This window comes from Pipistrellus hanaki (genome assembly GCF_964339955.1).
Source record: "Pipistrellus hanaki genome assembly, chromosome: 1".
Lineage (NCBI taxonomy): Eukaryota > Metazoa > Chordata > Mammalia > Chiroptera > Vespertilionidae > Pipistrellus > Pipistrellus hanaki.
The window spans coordinates 187,185,298-187,207,559 of NC_140503.1; the positions used below are offsets into that span (position 1 = coordinate 187,185,298).

The 22,262-nt window shown below is 45.6% G+C and overlaps 1 protein-coding gene across 6 annotated transcripts in view; it reads right to left on the reverse strand.

The window, feature by feature from the left end:
• The window catches only part of LIMCH1 (LIM and calponin homology domains 1), a 318,608-nt gene extending 302,308 nt beyond the window's left edge, over positions 1–16,300 (reverse strand). For 4 of the 6 annotated variants that reach the window (XM_084900385.1, XM_084900380.1, XM_084900384.1 and 1 more), the window contains exon 1: positions 15,974–16,283. In XM_084900385.1, coding sequence (XP_084756511.1) covers positions 15,974–16,069 — 96 coding nt within the window. In that variant the 5' untranslated portion in view covers positions 16,070–16,283. Of the gene's footprint in view, positions 1–15,973 lie in introns of all 6 variants that reach the window. The other 2 variants (XM_084900375.1, XM_084900378.1) reach the window with 2 other exon arrangements.
• Between the last annotated feature and the right edge of the window lie 5,962 nt (positions 16,301–22,262).

Here is a 22,262-nt window from a genome sequence, read left to right on the forward strand (position 1 = left end):
CTTAGGTTACCTTCAACCCCATCCCCCAACTCTTCACTCTCGCTCCGCCTCACCAATACCCTCCCAGGACGCCTGTATCATGCCCCTGGAGAGCATGGAGATTCCTAGCACAGGTAAAGGAGCCAGACTGCCTGCATTTGAACATTAGCTCCACCATCTAATGACTATGGGACGTTGGCCATTTAACTATCTCTCTGCAAAATGGGAATTCTAAGAGTTTGTACCTAGCTCACAGGATGGCTGAGAAGTTGAAAGTTTAGAACAGGACCAGCCAAGCTATAAACACTCGTAAATTTTTGTCATGATCTATGGTAATTTAAGGGAGTTTAGAAGAAATCTGATCACTGTCCTCCGAGAAAGAGAGCCAGGCCATAGCCCCAGGCAAGAGAGCCTAGGATCCCCTACCTTCTCCATCAGGCTAAGCAGCCCCCACACTACCCACTCCAGCTTCATTCCGCACCTCCCTCACCCTGACTCCCAAAGCTCCCACCTTACTGGGCTTCTCTGACTCTTTCTGTTAGAGTTTTCACAGAGCCAGTAGCCTCCACCTTGAACACCATTTCCTGCTTCTTTTTTTGTCTGGCCAGTTGGGTCTCTGCTTAAACAGCACTTTCTCAGAGAGGCCTGCAGAAGGCCCCCCAGACCAAAGGAGGTCTTGGTCCCCTCCATGTTCCACACACCCCGCTCCTCCCTTTCTGAACCAGGGTCTGTGCTTTGGGGGAATGTAACCCCACCAGGGTAGGAGCCACATTTGTCTCATATTCTACTGAGTTCCTAGCAAGTACTCAGTAAGTGTATGATGAACGAATGAATAATGTCCCAAGCTGAGACAGATTGCCAATACACATACACTGGTGCAGGAAGGCCACAATGAATATCGACAGCCTAGAAAGCAGTGACCCGCGAGTCTCAGTTTCCTTTTGCCCAACTCACCTCCCAGGGGTTCTTACCCACAGCAAACAACTCCCACAGTTTCCTTTGGGAGAAGACTGATGCTCTAATTGTACCAATACACAAAATCCCAAAGGAAATGCTTTGGGGGTAGGGGTGGGGGAGTTCAATACTCTACCATCTTTCCAAAGGCAGTAGGAGCTTCTTCTAGAAATGCCTAAGGTCTTCTGAGAGTAGATAGGAAATGTGAAGCCCCTTCAGAAAGTTCCCTTATGACCCAAGGCCCCAGCCTCCAGCCTCAGGAATCTTCAGGCTATTGTTTTATGCATCTGTGTGTATGAGCATGTGAGTGATAGTAAGTCTGTACAAAACATGGAAATCCAAGTATATGAACTATAAAACCACATGCACATTCCTTGAAAGGAATGAGTAATGTCCTCAACTAAGACAAATAACAAAAAACAAAAAACAAAACAAAAAAAAAAAAACCTCATATTTTGTAAAATCACACATTTAAAAATAAGGAGGCTATAGAAAAAAACAGAGGTGGGTCAGAAAGCTCAAGTCCCATTCAGGTTTGTAACCAGAACACTAACAAAAACAATACGAACACTAAAAATTAACAGCACAAATTAAGAAGACCTTTTCCCTTTCCAATTACAGAATATGAGACTTTTACCAAAAAGGTGGGAGGGCAGAAAAGGGGCAGGATGAAAAGTGTACAAGGAAAGACTAAGGCTGCTGCATTATGGGGAAAAGAGAAAAATGCAGAAAGATCTGGGACAAATAGACCTTGTAATAAGCACAAAGTCAATGGAGCCCAAGACAAGAGCAAGGAATGGTCACCTCCCTGGTTCACCTGTGCAAGCCTACTCTGCTTTCAATTACTGCTATTTGGTGATGCAAAATATTTTTTTCAATTATAGTTTACATAACAGTACTAATGACCTGGTGCACCAATTCATGCACATTGAAAGGAAATTAAGTAGAAGAAATATTTAAATATCACTATTTTCTCTTTCTCTATAACAGAAGTATCAACCAAATTCACGATCGACAGTGACAGATGGAAACACACACATGCGATTGGCACCAGTGAGAGCTTTACTTAATTATAAACTTACTTAATTATACCTGCTTTCTGATTTAGCTAAACTTTTTCCAGGCCAGTGAAGCACCCCAACTTCTTTTTCAGGTAATTGTGAGCAACACAGCAGTAACTATCAACATGAAGCAGATTATTATTATAGATCACACAGGGAGAACAAAGGGTAAAATATTTAACTGCAGCAGTGTTTGACTATATTCTGTGCAGTGAGAAAACCTGAAGTCATTTTCAAATGACTTACTTCTGTTCAGTCAGATCAAGTTTCTAAGCTTTCTAAATCTCCATTTTCTGGCTAATTAAAAGAAAGTAGGATTCTACCAAGTCTCCTATCTACCTACTCCAGGACTTCTGTGAGGATCAAATGAGATGAGGCATGGAAAAACGCCTCACAGACATTTGGTTCCAGTGTAAAATGTTTCCACCTGACTATAAAGCAAGTCATGTTCCTGGGCTGAAGAAACTCCAAGGAGGCTAGTCGCTAGGGAGAGGAAGCCGAGCATTGCTATGTGACATCATTACCCCATGCCCACAGCCACTGTTTCTAGGCTGGGCTGGGGGCCGCATTTTGCACCATGGGGTCTCAGCAGACAGTGTTGGCTGCGATTTGATGAGCTGTCACTCTGGGGTGGTGGCGGGGCTTGTGTCCCACCTGGGGGAAGCCAAGTGTTGCTTTGTGGGCATCAGGTCCGCGGTGCCATTTCTCTGTAAATGGTCAGTGCGTGTCACAGCAGCTCCTGCATTGAGTGTCTGCCCCCTGGTGGTCAGTGTGCATCATAGTGACTGGTTGGACGGTCAGACACTTAGCATATTAGCTATATATATGTACTAGTTTGAGGTGTACAACATAATAATTAGACATTATATATTTTATAAAGTGAGGTAATGCAAAATACTAAGGTGCTAAGAAAAATCTCACCTGAACCAGGCAGCTCATGCTGTACAAAGCATCATTCCCTATTTTCCAATTGCATATGCAATAATTCACACCTCAAAAAGATAAATTATAGCAGAGGCAACTATATTCGCTCAGAATACCAGGGGCTTATGCCAGGTGAGAGTGGAGCTGCAGCCAGGAGGTACCGCATGGGAAAGCCAAGAGAAGGACCAGAGTGAGGGGCACATCAGATGAGAATCCTGACCAGTCTGCCTGCCAGTCTTAACATGGGGGAAGCATAATGGAACAGTGGGCAGCAGGTATCTGTTACACGGGGACTAAGCAGATGACAAATATAGAGCACCTATCGCAATGTCTGGCAGGAAGACAAACTAACTACACATGCTTTCCTTCCCCCTGCTAATAATAATCTCAGTTCTGATCTCAATATCCAGGACTATTGGAACACGGGTCTCAATCAAGAGGAAAGAGCTTGGTGAAGAGAAAGGGAGTAAACATAGTTCCACACACTGGCTATGGTCATTCTCCTATTATGCTTTTCAGCATAGTCTTAACCACTCATTTGCCTAAGTTTATCTTCCTAGAAACACTGAAAGGGCTCTAGTTTCAGATAATGTGCTCAGGAGCCATAGAGGTGAACTGTCTCTAAGCACTAACAGTACCATGCACAAAAAAGATGCTCAGTAAATAGCTGTTAAAGGGAAAAGGAGGGGCAGGGGATAGGTCATCTGCTTGGTTAGATAGGGTGGGTAGAAATTTTGCTTTTACTTCTATAGCACAGCAGTCACCAGCTGAAGTTCAAACTCTGGAACAAGATTGCCTTGGTTCAAATCCCAGTTCTGCCACTTATTGGCTATAGTAACTTCAAAGAAATCAATGAGCATGTCTGTGCTCCAATTTTCCCATCTGTAAAATGGGGCTTATCTGAGAAGCACCTCATGTGCCAGGCACTGTACTAGGTGATAGATAGATAGATAGATAATATTGCAATATACATATATATAGTCATTAACTCAAACTAGCACCTAGACCAGCATTGACATGACACATGAGAAGTACTCACAAGTGTGTTAGCTAATATTATAATATTTTTATTTGGCACTGAACTAGCAACTTTATTGTTTTACATTATCACATTCTGTCAGTTCTTACACTATGATGAGTCAGGCTCCCACTTGTCACCACCCCTCCTCTATGACATCTTACAAAGTTCCTGAGGAAGCAGGCGGCAACCACATCTGTTGGCTGATGACAACATTCAGCTCCACAGGCTCCTATTTTAATTTTCCGTGAGAAAAGACGAAGGGGTGCTATTACTCAGTGTTTCCAGGGGGTTGGGACAGTTAATGGTTATAGCCATGACCATTTATCAATACCAGCTACTAGTCATTAGTTTTGGTGGGGTATTGTCCTTTTAAAAATACCTAATAAGAACTCATGTCGATAACCACTATTTTAAAAACAACACACACACAAAAACACTCCTCAGTGCTTTTTCTTTTTAGATTATCCTGTAATTGGAAGTACTCTGATCTTTCACTGACAGTGAGAAATGGAAATTACCTGAACTCCTATGGCAGGTGAGAAAGATGGGGCTGACTGCTTTGAGGTGAGGGCAGAACAAGAAGGTGAGAGTCCCAGGGCCAATGCCAGGGGCATGTTTATTTAAAAAAAAAAAAAAAAAAAAAAAAAAAAAAAGCAAAGGTTTTTGCTCTCCAACCCTACAGTCAGGAACTCCAAGTGCAGGGAGCCCTACACCAATCCAACCTGAGGGGAAGGTTGGCCTCCTAAATAATTCCTTCAACTGATATCACCCAAGAGCCAACAGTGGAATCACTTTCCAAGTGTCCAATCACTGACTGTCTCCAGGCAACTACTGGGTACACTGCTTTTTTTAAATCACTCTTAAAAAAAAAATAAAAACACTCTGCTTCCTGTGCGGGCAGCAACAGTCTATTTTCTCTGCCACAGCCGAGTCCAAGTGCCAATCAGGCAATTATAGCTGGGCACAGGCTCACCAAGAAATCTCCCGGGCAGTGGGTACTGTGGCTGTGAGGCCCTAACAGGGAGCAGAGGGAAGAAGCCAAGGAGGGGCTGGGAGGATGACTAAGAACCAGTCTTCGGCCACAAGAGCTCTGGGGTTTCTCAAAGGAGGTTGATCCTACACAACTATCTATTCGTCACTAAAAAATGACAACTTTCCTGATTGAGTCTAATACTAGATGGCAGGTGTGCACAGAGCAGGAAGGACTGATTAATGGGCCTAGCTAGGAAGCAGGGAGTCCGCCCCAGAGGCAGTCAGATGTCAGTGCTGTCTTGAAAGGGTCTGTCCCCGGAGAAGTAGAGAAGGGGCACTGCAGGATGTCCCTATGCTGCCATCCTGACTCCTGAGGAGCAGAACCCAGGCTGTGACCCGGGGACCCTGCAGCCTCCCCTGCCTTCAGACCTGGCCACGTTGCTGAAATTCTGAGCAATAAAATGGAAGCCAGAAGTGCCAGAATTTTCTAGAAGGCATCTTATAAGGGAAGGATGCACTCTTCAAGTTCCATTGCTCCATCCTGCTTCCTGGAAAGGTGACGTGATGAAGAACCTCCAGGAGCCATGTTGGACCATGAGGCACTGGGATCTAGAGATGATGGGATTGAGTGTTGAAAGAATCATGGACCTCCAGACGTTATAGCTTATGGGGCTCCCAAGTGGCACGTGACTTTATTGATTTATAAAGCCCCTTCTTGAGAGGGATTTAGGGGCAAGATCCCTAATCAGAGGACATCTGTGGGCCCCACCCACTCAGTGAGAAGCCGGCAGGTTTCCTATAGCCCTTCAGAATGGAGCACAGCCATGACAGCCCCTATGTTAAATAAGAATTTTAATCTCAACTATGAATCCCAGGTCCTCGCTGCCATTTCTCCTAGAAGAGTTTTTATTTATCTGAGCCTTGGTCCTCAGAGGGGCCGTGGGTCATCATGCAAACCCTGTGCTGAGTGGCTGCAAGAACATCCGAGAACTTCTGACTCTGCTCCCTTCCCTGCTCCCTGCCCTCCCACACACACCTGCAACACACCTGCAGAACTTCGAGAGCTTTCCTACTTTCTTTTTCAAAGCATAATCACAATAAAAGCAAGTGTTGTGTGCACAAAAACGCTTACCTCAATGAACTAGCATCAATCTTATTCCCCTGCTCAGCATTCTTTAATATTATTTTCCCTGAGTCCTTATCTGCCTGAAGTACTTTTCTCTTAAAGTTCCCCCTCCCATTTTTGTCTTCAAGGTACGTATCGCAATTTGTAATTATGCATTAATCGTTTAGCTCCCCGACGACACTGTACCTTTCAGGTGGTGTGGGCATTGTGTTTATTTTTATTTTTTTTAATATATTTTATTGAATTTTTTACAGAGAGGAAGAGAGAGGGATAGAGAGTTAGAAACATTGATGAGAAAGAATCATTGATCAGCTGCCTCCTGCACACCCCCCACTGGGGATGTGCCCACAACCAAGGCACATGCCCTTGACCGGAATCAAACCCAGGACCTTTCAGTCCGCAGACCAACGCTCTATCCACTGAGCCAAACCGGTTTCGGTGGCATTGTGTTTATTTTGTTCACCCTCTTACCTTGCCTGGCATATTGCTAGAACTGAGTAAAAACTTTTCAGGAAATGGATTTTTTAATTTGTTTAAACACTTTCACACATTAGTGTGTGTTTGTGCCATTAATATTTATATATAGTGTTTACACATACAGGAGCTAACTAATGAGTGATAGCCAAGCGTCTCACAGAATGATTGTCATATTTTAGACCATTTGACTAAGCCTATCCTAGCCTCCATTCGCATAAAATAATTGTTTGAATATCATTTTTTTAAATGTCTCTTGGGGAGGAAAAGAGAGCTGTGTACTCATCACAATAAATGTAACTTTACTTCCTCATCTGGTAACATATAAGGCTGAGGGATTTTTAAATAATAGTGTTGGGCCATAGAAATAAAAAAAAAAAAGCTACAATCCCTTCTGCTCTTGACCTTTATTTTGAAAAAAGACACAAGCGTAGGTCTATTCTTACATGGCCTCCTAACAGGCTATTTAGGGAGAGACGGGTGGGGTATGGCCCTGACTTCTGAGGCTGACCAGGAGGCCAGCTGCCTGCTACAGGAGCTATACCAGAGTGATTATCCCAGGCAAAATGCAGAGTCCTAGACACATGCACTTTCTCAACCCAACCAATATTTAACTCTTAAGGTCCCAGGAAAGCCATAAGATATAGTTTTGCTCTTAGCATAAGTTTAGTGGAAAAGGTATCAGCCAAGGTATCCCTTAAGTACATGTTCTATGACTGTGTCACCTCATTTTTTCCCATTAGGTCAAACCTAACTCCCTGAGATCTGATGGCCATCCCATCAGTGCTGGCCGCATGCAGTCATCTCGCTGGGAGTGTTGTTTTCAACGCCGGAAACATGGAATTTTGCCACTGCAGACCTGGGCTCCATGACATCATTCTTCCTTCAGAGATTTGCCATCTCCTCGTGTCCAGGCAGAAGTCCTTCCATTACTCTGTCATTCTTTTTTTTTTTTTTTTATAAAGAACTATTTTTTTTTCCCTGTACCATTCAGTAACCTTTCAGTGTAAGCTATTTTTATCTTTCTCAATCACTTAAAAACAGCATTCTATTCTCTTTTCCTCTCATGTAATCACACTGAAGTCATCCTTTTTCCTGCCTTAATCTCCCACCCAAAAAAGATTATATCTAATACCTTTCTTTTGCTTTAGATATCTCTCTCTCTCACACACACACACACACACACACACACGCACATCCTGAGAAACAAATTGTATTGTACATTTTTCTAAATCACAGAACAGTGAACTGGGCTTAAAAAAAAAAAAAAAATCTAGTTCCAAGATGAGATGTTACGTGAGTCAGTCCTCAGTCATGAACACGAAGGCCACAATGATTAGGGTCAGACTGGAATGGAGGTGATAGGGATGCCGACCACAAGCCAAGATTCCCGGAAGCCACAGAGCTGCTTTGTTCAGCCCCTTCCGCTCTTCAGGATGGGACCCGGAGACCGAGGGGAGAGCCTGCCAATCTCCTCTCTTGAAAGGCCTTGCCTCTTGGCTGAACTCAGCAGCAGAACTGTTCCCAGGTGAGATCCTGTCCAGAAGGGAGAACTCTCAGGTGAAGGTGGCGAAGCCATGGTGAAGACATCAGACAGATGTGCCAGCAACACTTAAACACATCAGCACTAGAAGAGATATCCCTTCACACCCATATCTGCAGAACAAAACAGACCACACAGGGATTGGGTCTTTACTCAAACTCTCTGGGGAATGTGAAATACGGAATAATGTACCTTCTCCAATCAGAAATGTTAAAAGCACCATCTGGCTTTGGAGATAAGACTATATATAACAAGAGGACCATGGTCCCTAATACCATAAACATAAAGTACTCTAGAATATCTGACCTCTAAAGAAATCCTATGATAATGAATCCAAAACTTAAAAAAAAAAAAATTAAAAACTAGTTACTTCCCTACTGGCTATTTGGTCTAATAAAACTTCAGTAAAGTGATTGAGGGTTGTGGCAATAACAACAGAAGACAAAACTAGATTCTAGCATCCCTGAACTACAGATCACCCCAATGCGCAGTAGTTCTGCCTGAGCAATGTGGGGTCGGAAGGCAACATGCAAAGCTGAAGAGCCTGATTCCTCTTGCCTAAGGGCCTGGGTAGCAACACCTCCTTGGTTTCAAGCTTCCCACCCAATGCTACACTGAAGTGATCTGTCCAAGCAAAGAGAGCTCCTTGGTGCCGCAGCTGAAAGAGACAAACTGGGAAATCTTTTAGGGAGCTACAGCTTCTGAAAGCCACATCCTGCCTCCACAGATGGGTGGGCACCTCTGCACAGTGACAGGATCTGGAATCTCAGTCCTTAGAGGAATTTTTGTACATGGTCCTACATATGGGGGAGCAATATCAGGATCAGAGACCAAGTGTGCCTGGGTTCAAATCCCAACTCTTTTTTTTTTAATATATTTTATTGATTTTTTACAGAGAGGAAGGGAGAGAGATAGAGAGCTAGAAACATCAATGAGAGAGAAACATCGACCAGCTGCCTCTTGCTCACCCCCTACTGGGGATGTGCCCACAACCAATGTACATACCCTTAACCGGAATCGAACCTGGGACCTTTCAGTCCGCAGACCAATGCTCTACCACTGAGCCAAACCGGTTTCGGCCAAATCCCAACTCTTAAGTTCTTCCTAAATAGATGACCCTGGACAGTCTCCTGAAAAGCCTGCTTTTCTCAACTATAAATTTTGGATATCTGAACACATCTACTTGCAGAAGTAAAGAAAGGATGCTTTAATTTGAAGTCCTAGTTCTGCCACTTACTTGTGACTTTGGGCAAGACACTCAATTGCTCAGAGCCTCCATTTTCTCATCTATAGATGCAGATAAATAATAGTACTTATTTATAAGAAATGAATGCAGTGTATGGCATATAATGAGCACTCACTACATATCAGATTTTCACTTGAAACCTACATAATCTTATTAACCAATGTCACCTCAAAAAAAATGTAATTTAAAAATACACACATGGTGACAAAACAAGCCAGGGGAAAATCATTTGGGGGGGTGGGGGGGAATGGAAAAGAATCCCAAATAAAATTTAAAGAAAATATCCCTTTATTAACTTTTGGTCGAGAATATGTTTGTATATTTTCAGAAAGCAACTCTGAGACCATCTGGAATTCTGTAACAGAGAGCAATAGACAGAAGCGCTCCAGCCATGAAGACAGAAGAGACACAATTCAGAGATGGAAGATGCTGACGACGCCTCAGCATACCAGCAGACAGCAGCCGCGGGTTGCTGAAGGATGCCCAGGACCAAACCAGAGACGGGCGGACCTGCATTACCACCATTTGTCTACCAACCAGATCTGAAATATCATGGCTGGCATGTACACATAAGGATCTATCTGGCATTGAAATTGGGACGCAAAAGAACTGTTGGCCCAGAAAGGAACTCACTACAGACTGATTCATTTGTCTCTCAGCATAACCATTATGGCTTGTTGCAGTTTAGGTTCTTACAAGGGTATTTCTTGGATCACATGATCTCACACATCTAGAGGAAATAATGAACAACACAAACAGACCCAGAGAAAGAGAACCAGCGATCAGACTCTCAAACCTCACAGGAAAAGTAAGGGAGGATGGGGGGAAGGGGAAGAGATCAACCAAAGGACTTGTGTGCATACATATGTCCTAGCCAGTGGCCATGGACAATGGGGGGTGGGGATGGGGCATATCTAGAGAGGGGTTTGGGATGGGAATGGGGGAATAGGACAATTATGTGAGACCATAATCAATAATAAATAAATAAATAAATAAATAAATAAATAAATAAAATAAAAATACATATCAGCTTTTATGCATGATCATTCACTTCTTAGCATCATCTTGTCCCACCTAACTATGACACTTTTAAGTTTCAGAATGGCCCAAAGCAAAAAGAGAAGCTGGCAGGCCAGTTTCCAGGAGCTGCCTGGTCCCACCCTGCACTGACTGCCACCCATGGGATCATAGCCAGATGTCTGCATCATGGCTCCATTGTCATCCATCCGCAAAGAGCAGGGGGCAGAGAGATGCAGTTGCTGAGAACACATGCCCCACCCCTTCCTGGTGGCCCGAGCTCAGTCTGGCCATTTGGAGCTCCCTTGATGCAAACTCGGTTTCCAGGGAGATGGTGGAGCAGAAAGTGCCAGCTCTACCTCCCATTCCACTTCCTCTTTCCCCAAATCTCTGGGGCCTCCCTGTTCTCCCATCACATGACAGCATTGTGTCATAGCAGCCCTTGTATACAAACAAGCCAGGCTATTTAAATGTCACTGTTGCCTGCTCTGATTTACATATCAATTTAAACCACTACTCCTTTCTTGATCTGGCCAGAAAAAGTTCTCCTTCCTCTTCCTCAGCTCTCAGTGCAGAGCTGGAGAACCATATCCAAAGTTTCATTTCTGTTGCAGTATAAAGATGTGAGTCATCAAGTTCCTAAAGAGATGGAGAAGTGGAATGATTGTATAACTTATGGTATATGTTCACTCATCATTACATCGTCAGTGTCATATGTTGCTGGCCACTAAATGCCAGATTCTCTCAAAGGCTTCTCATAAATTCTCCCTACTGCCAAACCATACAACATGCTTTTTGTCTTGGATACCCTTGGTGCTTTTAATCTTTATAATCAGGTCCCAGTTGAGTAAGAAAACAATTCTATGTGGGCAGGAAAAATGAGCCAGAATGATGAACTGCAAGTCGTTCCCACTCATGTGAAATATGGATTAGGTCACAAATAAGATTATATTCATCATCAAGCCCCACAAGAATGCTATGATTAAAGTTAAAGGAGTCCAGAAACTTCTCAAGTTGAGAACTAAGACTAAGGTTAGTTGAAATGTCCAACCCCTCCCTAAAGACTTGGCAACCTGTTCCTAATCACAACCGAGGCCAAGTTGAAGGGACATCTGTTTCTAAGTGTTTGGCATCGCAGAGAACTACAGATTAGGGATGAATATTGTTGTAGGTCAGTGTTTCCCAAACTTTTGACATATGTGTACCCCTTCTATAATTTTCATAACGCTGAGTACCCCTCATACTCATGAGAACACAGAATTAGGCGCAGCTAAGCACGGTGCAGTGCATATCCCCACCAAACTCCGGTGCAACGCATACCCCCACCAAACTCTTCCCGTACGCCTTGGGATACGCGTACCACACTTTGGGAAGCACTGTTAGGTGAAGGGGGGGCAAGAAAATTAGAATCATCTACCAGCTCACAACTCCTGTAACTCAATAAATACCATCAGGGAAAGGGGGGCGAGGGGAGGAAGAAATAAAAGAAAATAAATGGGGAAATTATTCTTTGTCCTGTGGGAGTTGAGACTTTGGTGAACAAAACACTGTGCATTTGAGATGATTTAATATTGGATTGTCTGCAAGAGGAGAGACAGTGAACACTGCTTAAAATTTGATAACAAAGGCCCAGCTGGTGTTGCTCAGTGGTTGAGTGTGGATTCATGAACCAGGAGGTCACTGAATCGATTCCTGGTCAGGGCACATACATGCCCAGGTTGCAGACTTGATCCCCAGTGGGGAGTATGTGGCAGCCAATTGATGTTTCTCTCTCTCTCTCTCAACAATGTTTGTATCTCTCAGCCCCTCTCCCTTCCTCTCTCTAAAATCAACAGAAATGTTAAAGAAAAGTTTGGTAACAAAGGCTATGCATTAAACTTTAATATTCAACATACTATCAAGGCACCATTTTATGAGGATCATTTTATGAGTATATATTACAGGTTTTCTTTTGATCCCTAATTCTCTTTTAATGCAAGTTAGAGAGTAACATATTGCCTCTACTTAATCTCTAGTCCAGGCATCTGGAGTTAACAAGGTGAAGATAGTAGAATGAGACCAGTAGGTAACTGAATTATATTTTTTACACTAGGAATTTAGGTTCTGAAATTATTCTTTCAAAATCAGTTCCAGTTATTATTAACAACAATAGCAGTAACAACAATGAGAATCATGGTGATGGTAGTAATACTAGTAATAAAAATCGCAGTAGGAAAAATAATAACAGGAGTAATATTAATGGTAAAAATAATACTAACCATTACTTATGCAGTACTTCCCAAATACTAGGTACTATTCAAGCATTTTAAATATAGTCTTAATTTATTTAATCCTCATCTCACTCCGATGAGGTAGGCAAGCTATTATTAGTATTCCTGTTTTAACAGGTGCTTTCAACGATATCCCTTTGTTATTTCTGTCAATAACTAGAGCTAGTTTTCAAAGAAAATATTTAGAACTAAAAAGAGAGGAAACGCGGCCTGCCCAAGCTCACCCAGATAGGAGGCAACAGACCCGGCATTTAAACCCAGGCTGTCCAGTCTCAAAGTCCGACCCCCTAACTGCTACACAGTACTCTCTGCCCCTTTGCTTAGAAAGACCTTCTAGAAAAGAAGCGTGGGAGGAATGTAGGCCCCTGCCTGCTGGTAGTCACAATTAATACTTGAAGTTTCCTATTTCTTTCAGGAGTCTCCCCAAACCCACATTAAGACACCCAGCCTGCTCCTATAGCCATAAAGTCACCGGGAGCAGGTACCGAGCGGTTCCCACATGGTCTGTAACCTCCATTAGGGCTTTCACCTTCACCAGCTTAAGGCAGCAGCTGGGGGGTGGAGGGTGAAAGGGGGTGAGGTGTAAGCAAGGTTCCCAGGCCACCATTTCCTGCCCAGTAACACAGCCCTCAAATAGCCAAGGCTGCAGGCCGAGAAATTCCTCACCCCCAAGTTATCTCTGGAGTTTGTTCCTGGACTCAAGAAAGACTAAGGACCGAGGGCGGAGGGGAGGGGGAAAGACAAGTGGCAAAGTTTGTTTATTAACCTGCTGCACTCAAGGGAACATTTTTCTGAAATGGTGAAATTCTTGACTACTCAAAAGAAAAAAGAAAAAGCCTGTGGGAAATTTAATCGCCCCCTGAACAAAAGCGAAAAACAAAGCCCTGCCAGGGAGGATGTTGCCCAAGACAATGGGGCCCCTAAAGGAGATGCAATTGTCTCCAGATAACAATCCCTGGGGAATGCGGCTCGCACTAAGCACGCCAGTATTGCTCTATTAGCCCAGGAATCTTTGTTCACCGGCAACTGCCCGCAGAACCATCTGCTACCGCTCCTGGGTAACCCTGTTTGCAGACGCAGCATCTACATTTCAGGAACCTTGGGGAGGGGATGGGGGGAGGTCTCTCTCGCTCTCTCTCTCTTCCTAGAGCAAATACCTTTTTATACAGCCTGGGAGGGGAAGCTCTCCTTTCCCTGAAACCGAACTCCTCAATGGAAAGGAGATAGCTGCTTCAATAATGCACACGCGGAGAAGGGCGCCTGGCCCGTCCTAAAGCCGCACATGCCCCACTCCCCTGTTCACTCTCTCCAATGGCAAAGGCCCGAGAATAATGCCAAACTTCTCCGGGGCCTGAGGGGATTCTACTTTCTTAGGAAGCCCTCTTCCTCCTCTTCCTCCTCCTCCTCTTCCTCCTCCTCCTCCTCTTCTTCACTCATAGAACCAGGACAAAAGCTGAGATTCTGTACTGCATACTATTTGGCTTGAAATATACCACCACTTAAAACGTGACTGTGGTCTTTTGGGCTGAAGGAGATGTTGATCCCGGTGGGGGCTAGAGCAGTACAGACATGTCAAAATTCAAGGGGGTGTGCACTTAAGATATGTGCACCTTCCTGTGTGTGACTCATACCACAATCCATGTTTTAGAGCAGTGTGTCACTGTCCCTCGCAACTAAGGAAACTGGGAATAAACCACGTGCCTCCGGAATTGTAAGACTGCTCCGCTCTTATATCTGCCCCTCACTGCCATCCACATCCAGAGATCTCTCCTGAACATGTTCAAGTTCAAGAGCATGAAAAACACAGCTCTGCAGCTCTGAACCGAGCCAAGGACAGCAAATGTCTCTTGGGTGCTCTGCGAGCCAAGTATGCAGCACAGAGAAAGCACCTGTCACACCCGCGCCACTCCAGCCGCGTATCAATCATAAACAGCCAAGGTCTTTTTCTCATCTGGGCACGAGCGACCAGCGTATGAGGGACGTGATTGGGGCTTTTAGCCAGAGAGCCTGGGATTTATTCTTCTGTCTGTTTAACCCTGTTTCTGCATGGACGCTTCTAAACTCTGCCTAACACTCTTGCCTGCATGAAGCAGGTCTAAGGTGCAGGCCTCTCTGGTGGAGCCTTGGAGCAGCGTTGAGTGAGTGTGGTTTCTGCAGGCAGATCGGCAGGTTTCAATCTGTACCGTGGTAGCTCTGTGACCCCAGCAGGATCTTGAGATCCGCGGAGCTACAGGAAGGGGGGGCGAAGGGAGGGTCACTCAGTGACAGGCTGGGCACTAACAGGCTTCACCATTGCTGGGTCATGACTTAGCCTTAGCTGTGGCATTTCTTCCTTTGAACTACAAGCCAAGGAGGGTGCCTGTCCTTCAGGAAAAGAGGGTCAAATTCGCTTACTGCAAAAAAAAAAAAAAAAAAAAAAAAAAAAAAAAAAAGCTGGCCAGAGAAACAGGCTTATTGCGCGGATCCCTGGGGGGTCACCTTTACCCCCTCGCGCCCTCCACGCGTCCTGACCCCCCTCTCCTGCCTCAAACGCGTCATTTCGAGCGCGCAGGGCCCCCAAGCTGCCTTCACAGATAGACATCGCGAATCAGGATCATCCCGGCGAGTGGCTGCTGGACTGAGCCCGAGAGCTCCAGTGATTTCCCTGGCCTGCCACCGAGCCCTACGAGAAGTGAACTATGCAGCGGGGCCCGGTACCCCGGGTACGGCCCCTGGGAGCCTGCCCCCTCTGGGGTGGGGTGGGGTGGGGGCTGCCCATAGGTGGGCAACGGTCTCTGCGGCTGGCGGGTCCTGCAGGTTCCCCTGCGCCGTGCACGGTGCCAGCCTCACGCCAGGAGCACCCAGAGGCTCCGGGGTGTGCACTGCCGTGGAGACACTGCCAACCCCGCTCCGGAGAGGCAGGGAGGGGGCCCAAAGGCGGAAGGGAGGACGGGGGCGGGGGTGGAGGACCCCCAGAATGCGGCATCCTCAAGGACTCCGGGGCCTCGCTCTCCCTGCGCCTCTGCGGCGCTCCGGCTCACATGGTGCTGCCCCGGCAGCGCCTGGCGGCGGCGGGAGCCGAGATTTGCGCGGCTGGCGGCCGGCCGGCAGGAGTGATGGAGACGCGGGAGCCGCTCCCTGCCCCCCAAGCGCACAGCCAGCCCGCAGTGTCCCCCTCCTCCCCCCGCCACCCTCGCCCCGAGACGCCGGTGCCAAGGTGCCAGGGGAGCCGCAGCCCGCCCGAGGCCCCGGCGGGCGCCCCGAAGCCGCCGCGGGCAGGAGAACGCGCGGCGGGGAGGCGAGGCGGGACCTGTCCTCCGCGCAGGGGGGAGTGGAGGTGGAGGGGGGGGGGCAGTGGCTCCCGGAGCCCCTGCCAGGCCGCCCCCACCCCCGCCCAGGGCACCTACCTCGATCCACTTCTGCGCCTCCGAGAAGGCGGGCTCGGGGGGCGGCTCGGGCTGCAGGGGCTGCAGGGCTTCCAGACCGAGAGCGGGACAAGCCATTTGCGAAGCCCCGCGTCCGCCGGAGAGAGGAGAGCGCCGGCCGCCGGAGGAGGACGCCGCCGCCGCAGGAGCGCGCTCCCCGCCCCTTCCCGCTGCTCCGCTCCCTCCTCCCCGCCGCCTCCCCGCCCTGCGGGCTCTGGTGGCCGGTCGGTTTGGAGAGCCCGCCGGCTGCGGAGGACGCGGCAGCTGGTCCTGCGGTGCAGGTCCTGGCGGGTGCACGCGGAGACACCGGAGTCCCCTCCGCTCCCACCTCCTCCGGCCGCTCCGCCCCCGCCGGTGGGGTGGGGGGAGGGGGGGTGAAGGGGGGCGGGGGAGGTCAGATACCTACTAAAAATAACCACTGGGAGCGCTGGGTGTCTCCCTCCTGCCCACAATGGGACCAGGAGGAGTGGGACCCGCAGCGCCTAGGAGACGCGCTCCCGCCCCCTGGGAGCGGGACACGAGGGCCCGCGGGTAGTGAGTGCCCTGGCCGCACCTGCTGACCCCAAAGCCCGGCACCTGGGAGGGTTCCTCACCTGATCTCGTTTTAAGAAAGGCTCACCTGGTCTCATTTTAAGAAAGACGACCCTTAGAAGACCCTTAGAAGCCTTTTTCTCGCTAGGCCAGTGTTTCCCAAACTTCTCTCATGATGAGAATCACCTGGTGGAGTTGTTGAACTACAGAGCACTGAGTGTACAATGTTACCTATATGTTCCCAAAAATTCTAGTTTAGCACTTCTTAGTTGGGATTCAGGAATCTGTGTTTTAACAACTCCACCAGGTGATTCTCATCATGTGAGAAGTTTGGGAAACACTGCTCTAGGCATTCTGTTCATTCATTCAACAACCCACATGGATTTGTGTGCCCATGTAGTTGCTGAGGACCCAGAGATAAAAGGAAAACTCAAAGTCCTAGCCTTCAAAATAATGACATTCTAAAGGGAAGGGGAGAGGGGGCAGCACAGACAATAAGTATGTAAAAGAACAAAAGGCAACTGTGGAGAGTAGTCCATGCTAAGAAGATAGAAGAGGAGAAGACACTATGACCTGGGAAGAGAGAGTGCTGGCTGACTTCCGTTTCCTCTCCACCCTCTCCCTGGGAGGCTGACTGGTGTGTCTAGGTTCCACTAATGGGAGGGAGGCCGGAAGGGGACCAGGGGGTGGAGGAGAGGAGATGGGGTATCTATGCTGCCTTTCATTCCAGAAGTCAGAGCATTGGCCACACCATCCAGCTAAAAGCTGCATGCAAAGTGCTCCCTGCCTCCTCTTGTCACATCCATGTCCCTGGGCTTCCCCATCCCATCCTGGTTTCCCCACGCTGCCCACTTCCTCCTAACGGTCTCTTAACAAATTCTCCTCAGCTGCCCCTATTTGAGCATGCCTTCTCTTTTGCACGAGAGCCCAGCTGATGGCCAAGGAAGGTTTTTCTGAAAAGATGATGCGGTGAGGTGACAGGAATAGGTGAGATGTTAACCGTGCAACAACCTCAGGAAGCATTTCCAGATGGTGCAAAGGCCTTCAGGTCAGAGTGAGCGTGGTTGGGGGATCAAGGACCCCACACACCGGAGCTTGCAGGAGAAAGAACCAGGTGGGAGTGAGAGCATGGGAGAGGCAGGCCAGGTCCCTGGGAAGGTGGGAGGGGTGGGGTGGGGTGGGGGCGGGTAGGCCAGACCACCGTGAGGATTTGTTGCATGGGCATCCACTGGTGAGCCCACTGGCGGGTGTGTAATTGCTCAATGCTCTGAGCTAACTTAAAGCAAAGGGATTCACATTTTAGAATGGCTCCTGGCAAGATGCGCGGGACAGGGCAGGAAGTCCATGGCTGCCTCATCAACTAAGTGTCTGTTCCCTGTTCGGAATCCACAGTTAGCCTTTGTCCAATTCAGCTGCTTTAAGAAGGGGATGGGACAAAAAGCAGACCTGAAAGAGCATTATAAACTGATGAACCAAAAGATAGATATAGAGACAGTAAAGCAACAAGCAGACTGTCAAATTGCAGCAGGGAGGGTAGGGAGATCTGGGGGAGATAATAGATCAACAGAAGGACTTGTATACATGCATATAAGTACAACCAATGGACACAAAACTCTGGGGAGGGAGGGGATGTATTGGAGGGTGGGGGGCAATGGTAAGACATGTACACAGATAATAATTTAATTAAAAAAAAAAAAAAAAAAGCAGACCTGAAATTCCACGGTTGCTGGCTTTGGAGTCAGACAACCTTCAGTTTATTTACTTTTAAAACACTTCTATGGCACTTGCATGGTGCCAGGCACTATTCTAAGTGCATTACAAATAATGGACTAACTCATTCTGTATTCCAGCCCTGTGAGATAGATTTTATCATCCTGGTGAGGAAACCAGGAGGCGGAGAGGGGTGTCACACAGCTGGTGAACAGCGAGGCCCGGGTTCCAGCCCAGACAGCCTGGTGCCAGATCTGCTCTTAACTTCACACCAAGAGGCCTTGCCAGTCCCAAGTCCAGACTCTGCTACTCACAATTTGTGCCTCAGTTTCCTCATCTCAGATGAGGTTGAAATGGCAACATGTCAGCATTATAATTGTGAAGAGGAAATATCATCCTAAACGGGAAAGGATGAAAGCGGGGCCTAGGAAATAAACAGTTAGTGCCCACTATAGGCCAGATGACCATCCCTTCTGTCCCGCCTTCCAGAAAAGGAGGGGATGGAGGAGAAGTTACAAAGGAGGGTAAAGAAGGCAAGTGGAAGAAAAGAGCTAATGAAATAGAGTCAGAAGATGACCCTTAGCTTCAAGAAGAAACATGGCAAAGTAAATCATTCACAAAATGACTCCAGCAGGCTAGCACAGGATGCCATGCTAACACAGAATCCCCTGCAGGGAGTAACCACGAGGAAGAGAAGCCAGGTGAGCTACATGACATATCTGAATCCACGTGAAAATGCATATTAAGATTAAATCTACACAATGGAATACTACTCAGCCGTAAGAAAAGATGAAATGCCACCATTTGCAACAACATGGATGGACCTTGAGAATATCATGCTAAGTGAAATAAGTCAGTCAGAAAAAGCTAAGAACTGCCGAAACCGGTTTGGCTCAGTGGATAGAGCGTCGGTCTTCGGACTGAGGGGTCCCAGGTTCGATTCCAGTCAAGGGTATGTACATTGCTTGCAGGCACATCCCCGTTGGGGAGTGTGCAGGAGGCAGCTGATTGATGTCTCTCTCTCATCGATGTTTCTAGCTCTCTATCCCTCCCTTTCCTCTCTGTGAAAAATCAATAAAAAATATAAAGAAAGAAAGAAAAAAGAAAAAGCTAAGAACCATGAATTCACTCACTAATAAAAGGGTAATATGCTAATTAGACCAGGAGATGTTCTAGGAGATGTTCTTAGAGACCTTCCAGATGTCCTTCCAGACAAAGCCATGGTGGCAGGCCTGAGGCAGAGGTGGTTAGGGGCAATCAGGCAGGAGGGGAGGGAAGTTGGGAGTTGGGGGCGAGCAGGCAAACAAGGTTTACAATCACAAAGTAACATCTGTTTTTTTCTGAACTCTATTACCAATAACAAATTCATGTAGATTACCAAAGACCCAAATAGTTAGAACCATAAGAGAATTTAACCCTAATGCTATTATCAATATGTTTAGCATGCCATTGTTAAGCACCTAATATGTGTAAGATATTGTACTACCATCAGAAGAATCCAAAACGGCACAGACTTTTCCTTTTAGGAGCTAATAATTCTGTTTGTGAAATGATATTTTCATTTCTATACAGTGTCATCTTCAAATAGAAATGTAATGTATATTTCCAATGGAGAACATTTTAAAGACAATGAAGAAAACAAATCTGGAAGAAATTTCACAATTCAAAGATCATCACTACTTGAAAAGTATGAAGCAACAGTTTGATTGGGAAAAAAAACATAAGATAAGGTAGTCTATCGTAAGTGCCAAATGGGAGATGCAGTGTATTCAAAGAACATGGAATTTTGTAATAGATTTATTGAGTTATTCAAATACCATACAATCCACTCATTTAAAATATGCAATTCAATGTTTTTTAATATTTTCCCCGAGTTGTGCAACCATCACCCCAATTAATTTGGAATGTTTTCATCTCTCCAAAAAGAACCCCCACGCATATTAGTAGTCATCCTCCAAAGCTCCCATGACCCCAAGCCCTGGAAACCACTAATCTACTTTTCTTCTCCATAAAGTCTCCTATTCTGGGCATTTTAAATAGATGGAATCATACATTATGTAGTCCTTTGTGTGTGGCTTCCACCCATGTTATTTCCACCCATGATATTTCCACCAATGTTACAGTATGTATCAGTACTTCTTTCCTTTTTATGGGCAAATGGTATGCCATCGAATGGATATACCACATTTTGTATATTCATTCATCAGTTGATAGACATTTGGGTTGTTTCAGCTTTTCTGTTATTGTGAATAATGCTGCCATAAACATTCACGTACATGTTTTTGTGTGGACATATATTTTCAATTCTCTTGGGAGTATGCCAAGAAATAGAATTGCTGTCTCATGATAACTCTATGTTTAACCATTTGATACAATACCAGAATGTTTTTCAAAGTGGCTGCACCATTTTATATTCTCACATAAGCATATATGTATCCCAATTTCTCCATCTTTGCTAACACTTATTATTGTCCAAATTTCTTACATAGGTATTCTAGAGCAGTGTTTTTCAACCTTTTTTGGGCAAAGGCACACTTGTTTCATGAAAAAAATCACGAGGCACACCACCATTAGAAAATGTTAAAAAATTTAACTCTGTGCCTACATTGACTATATATAAAGTAATTCTCTTGAATAGGAATCAAATAAACACAAAGTATTTTATAATTACTTTATTATGAAATATTAAGTAAACAAAATAGTGAAAAATTATAAAATTCTTGTCTTGTCTGCACCTACGGCACTCCAGGCAACATCTCGCGGCACACTAGTGTGCCGCGGAACAGCGGTTGAAAAACGCTGTTCTAGAGGCTTCTTCTGGCTTTAATTTGCATTTCCCTGATGACTAACGATGTTGAGCATTTTTTCATATACATGTTGGTTATTTGTACATCTTCTTGGAAGAAATATTCAGATCCTTTGTCCGTTTTTAAAAGAGTCATTTTTCTCATTATTATTGAATTATAAAAATTCATTTTGAATTCTAGATAGGTGTCCCTTATCAGATATATATGTTTGCAAGTATTTTCTTCTTTTCTCTGTGTTGACTTCTCTCTTTCTTGATGCTGTCCTTTGAAGCACAAAAGTTTTTATTTTTTAAATTTTTATATGTTGACTGGTTTTAGAGAGAGGAGAGTGGAGAGAGAGTTATTTTTGTCTCACTTATTTATACATTCATTGTGTAATTCTCGGATGTGCCCTGATCAGGGATCGAACCCACGATCTTGACATATAGGAACAATGCTCCAACCAACTGAGCTACTCAGCCAGGGCTGAAGCACAAAGTTTTTAATTTTGATGAAGTATAATGTATATATATTTTTTCTTTTTGTTGCTTATGCTTTTGGTGTCAGATCTAAGAAAGCATTGCCTAATCCAAGGACACGAAGATTTATGCCTGGGTTATCTTCTAACAGTTCTATAGTTGGTCACTTTTACATTTAGATATTTAATCCACTTTTAGTTTTTTTTGCAAAAGGTGGGGGGTTGAGATCAGAAAAACTTAGTGTGATAGTCTGGGTATTCTAAGAAACACGGAATTTTAAAGATGCAAGGATTTCATTATGAGAATGGCAGTGAGAGAACATGCAGACAGCGCCAGATGCAATAGGAAAGCAGGCAGAGCACAATGCAAATCTGAGCTGCGGTGAAGGGAGGGAAGGAGATCAGGTGGAAGCACTGTAGATAGCCTTTCAGTCCAAGGAAGGTTCAGCAAAGCCATGTGGAGGTTCATGAGCCATAAACCACCTGAGGAGACCCAGGTCTCACACGAAGGAAGGAGCCTACCTTAGTATCCCTGCTATAGTTAGTAACTGGCTAGGAACATCAGAAAAGTGCAACTCCATGCAAACACGGCAATGGACTTTGGTCAGTTAAGCTCCATGATGGGCTCATTTCATGGTTGCTACACTTAAGTTTGAATCCAGCCTTGCCATTCATTATGTTGCATGAGTGAGTATGTTATTTAACTTCTCTGCATCTCAGTTTTATTATAAAACACCTGTTTGTTTGTTTGTTTGTTTTTTCTAAG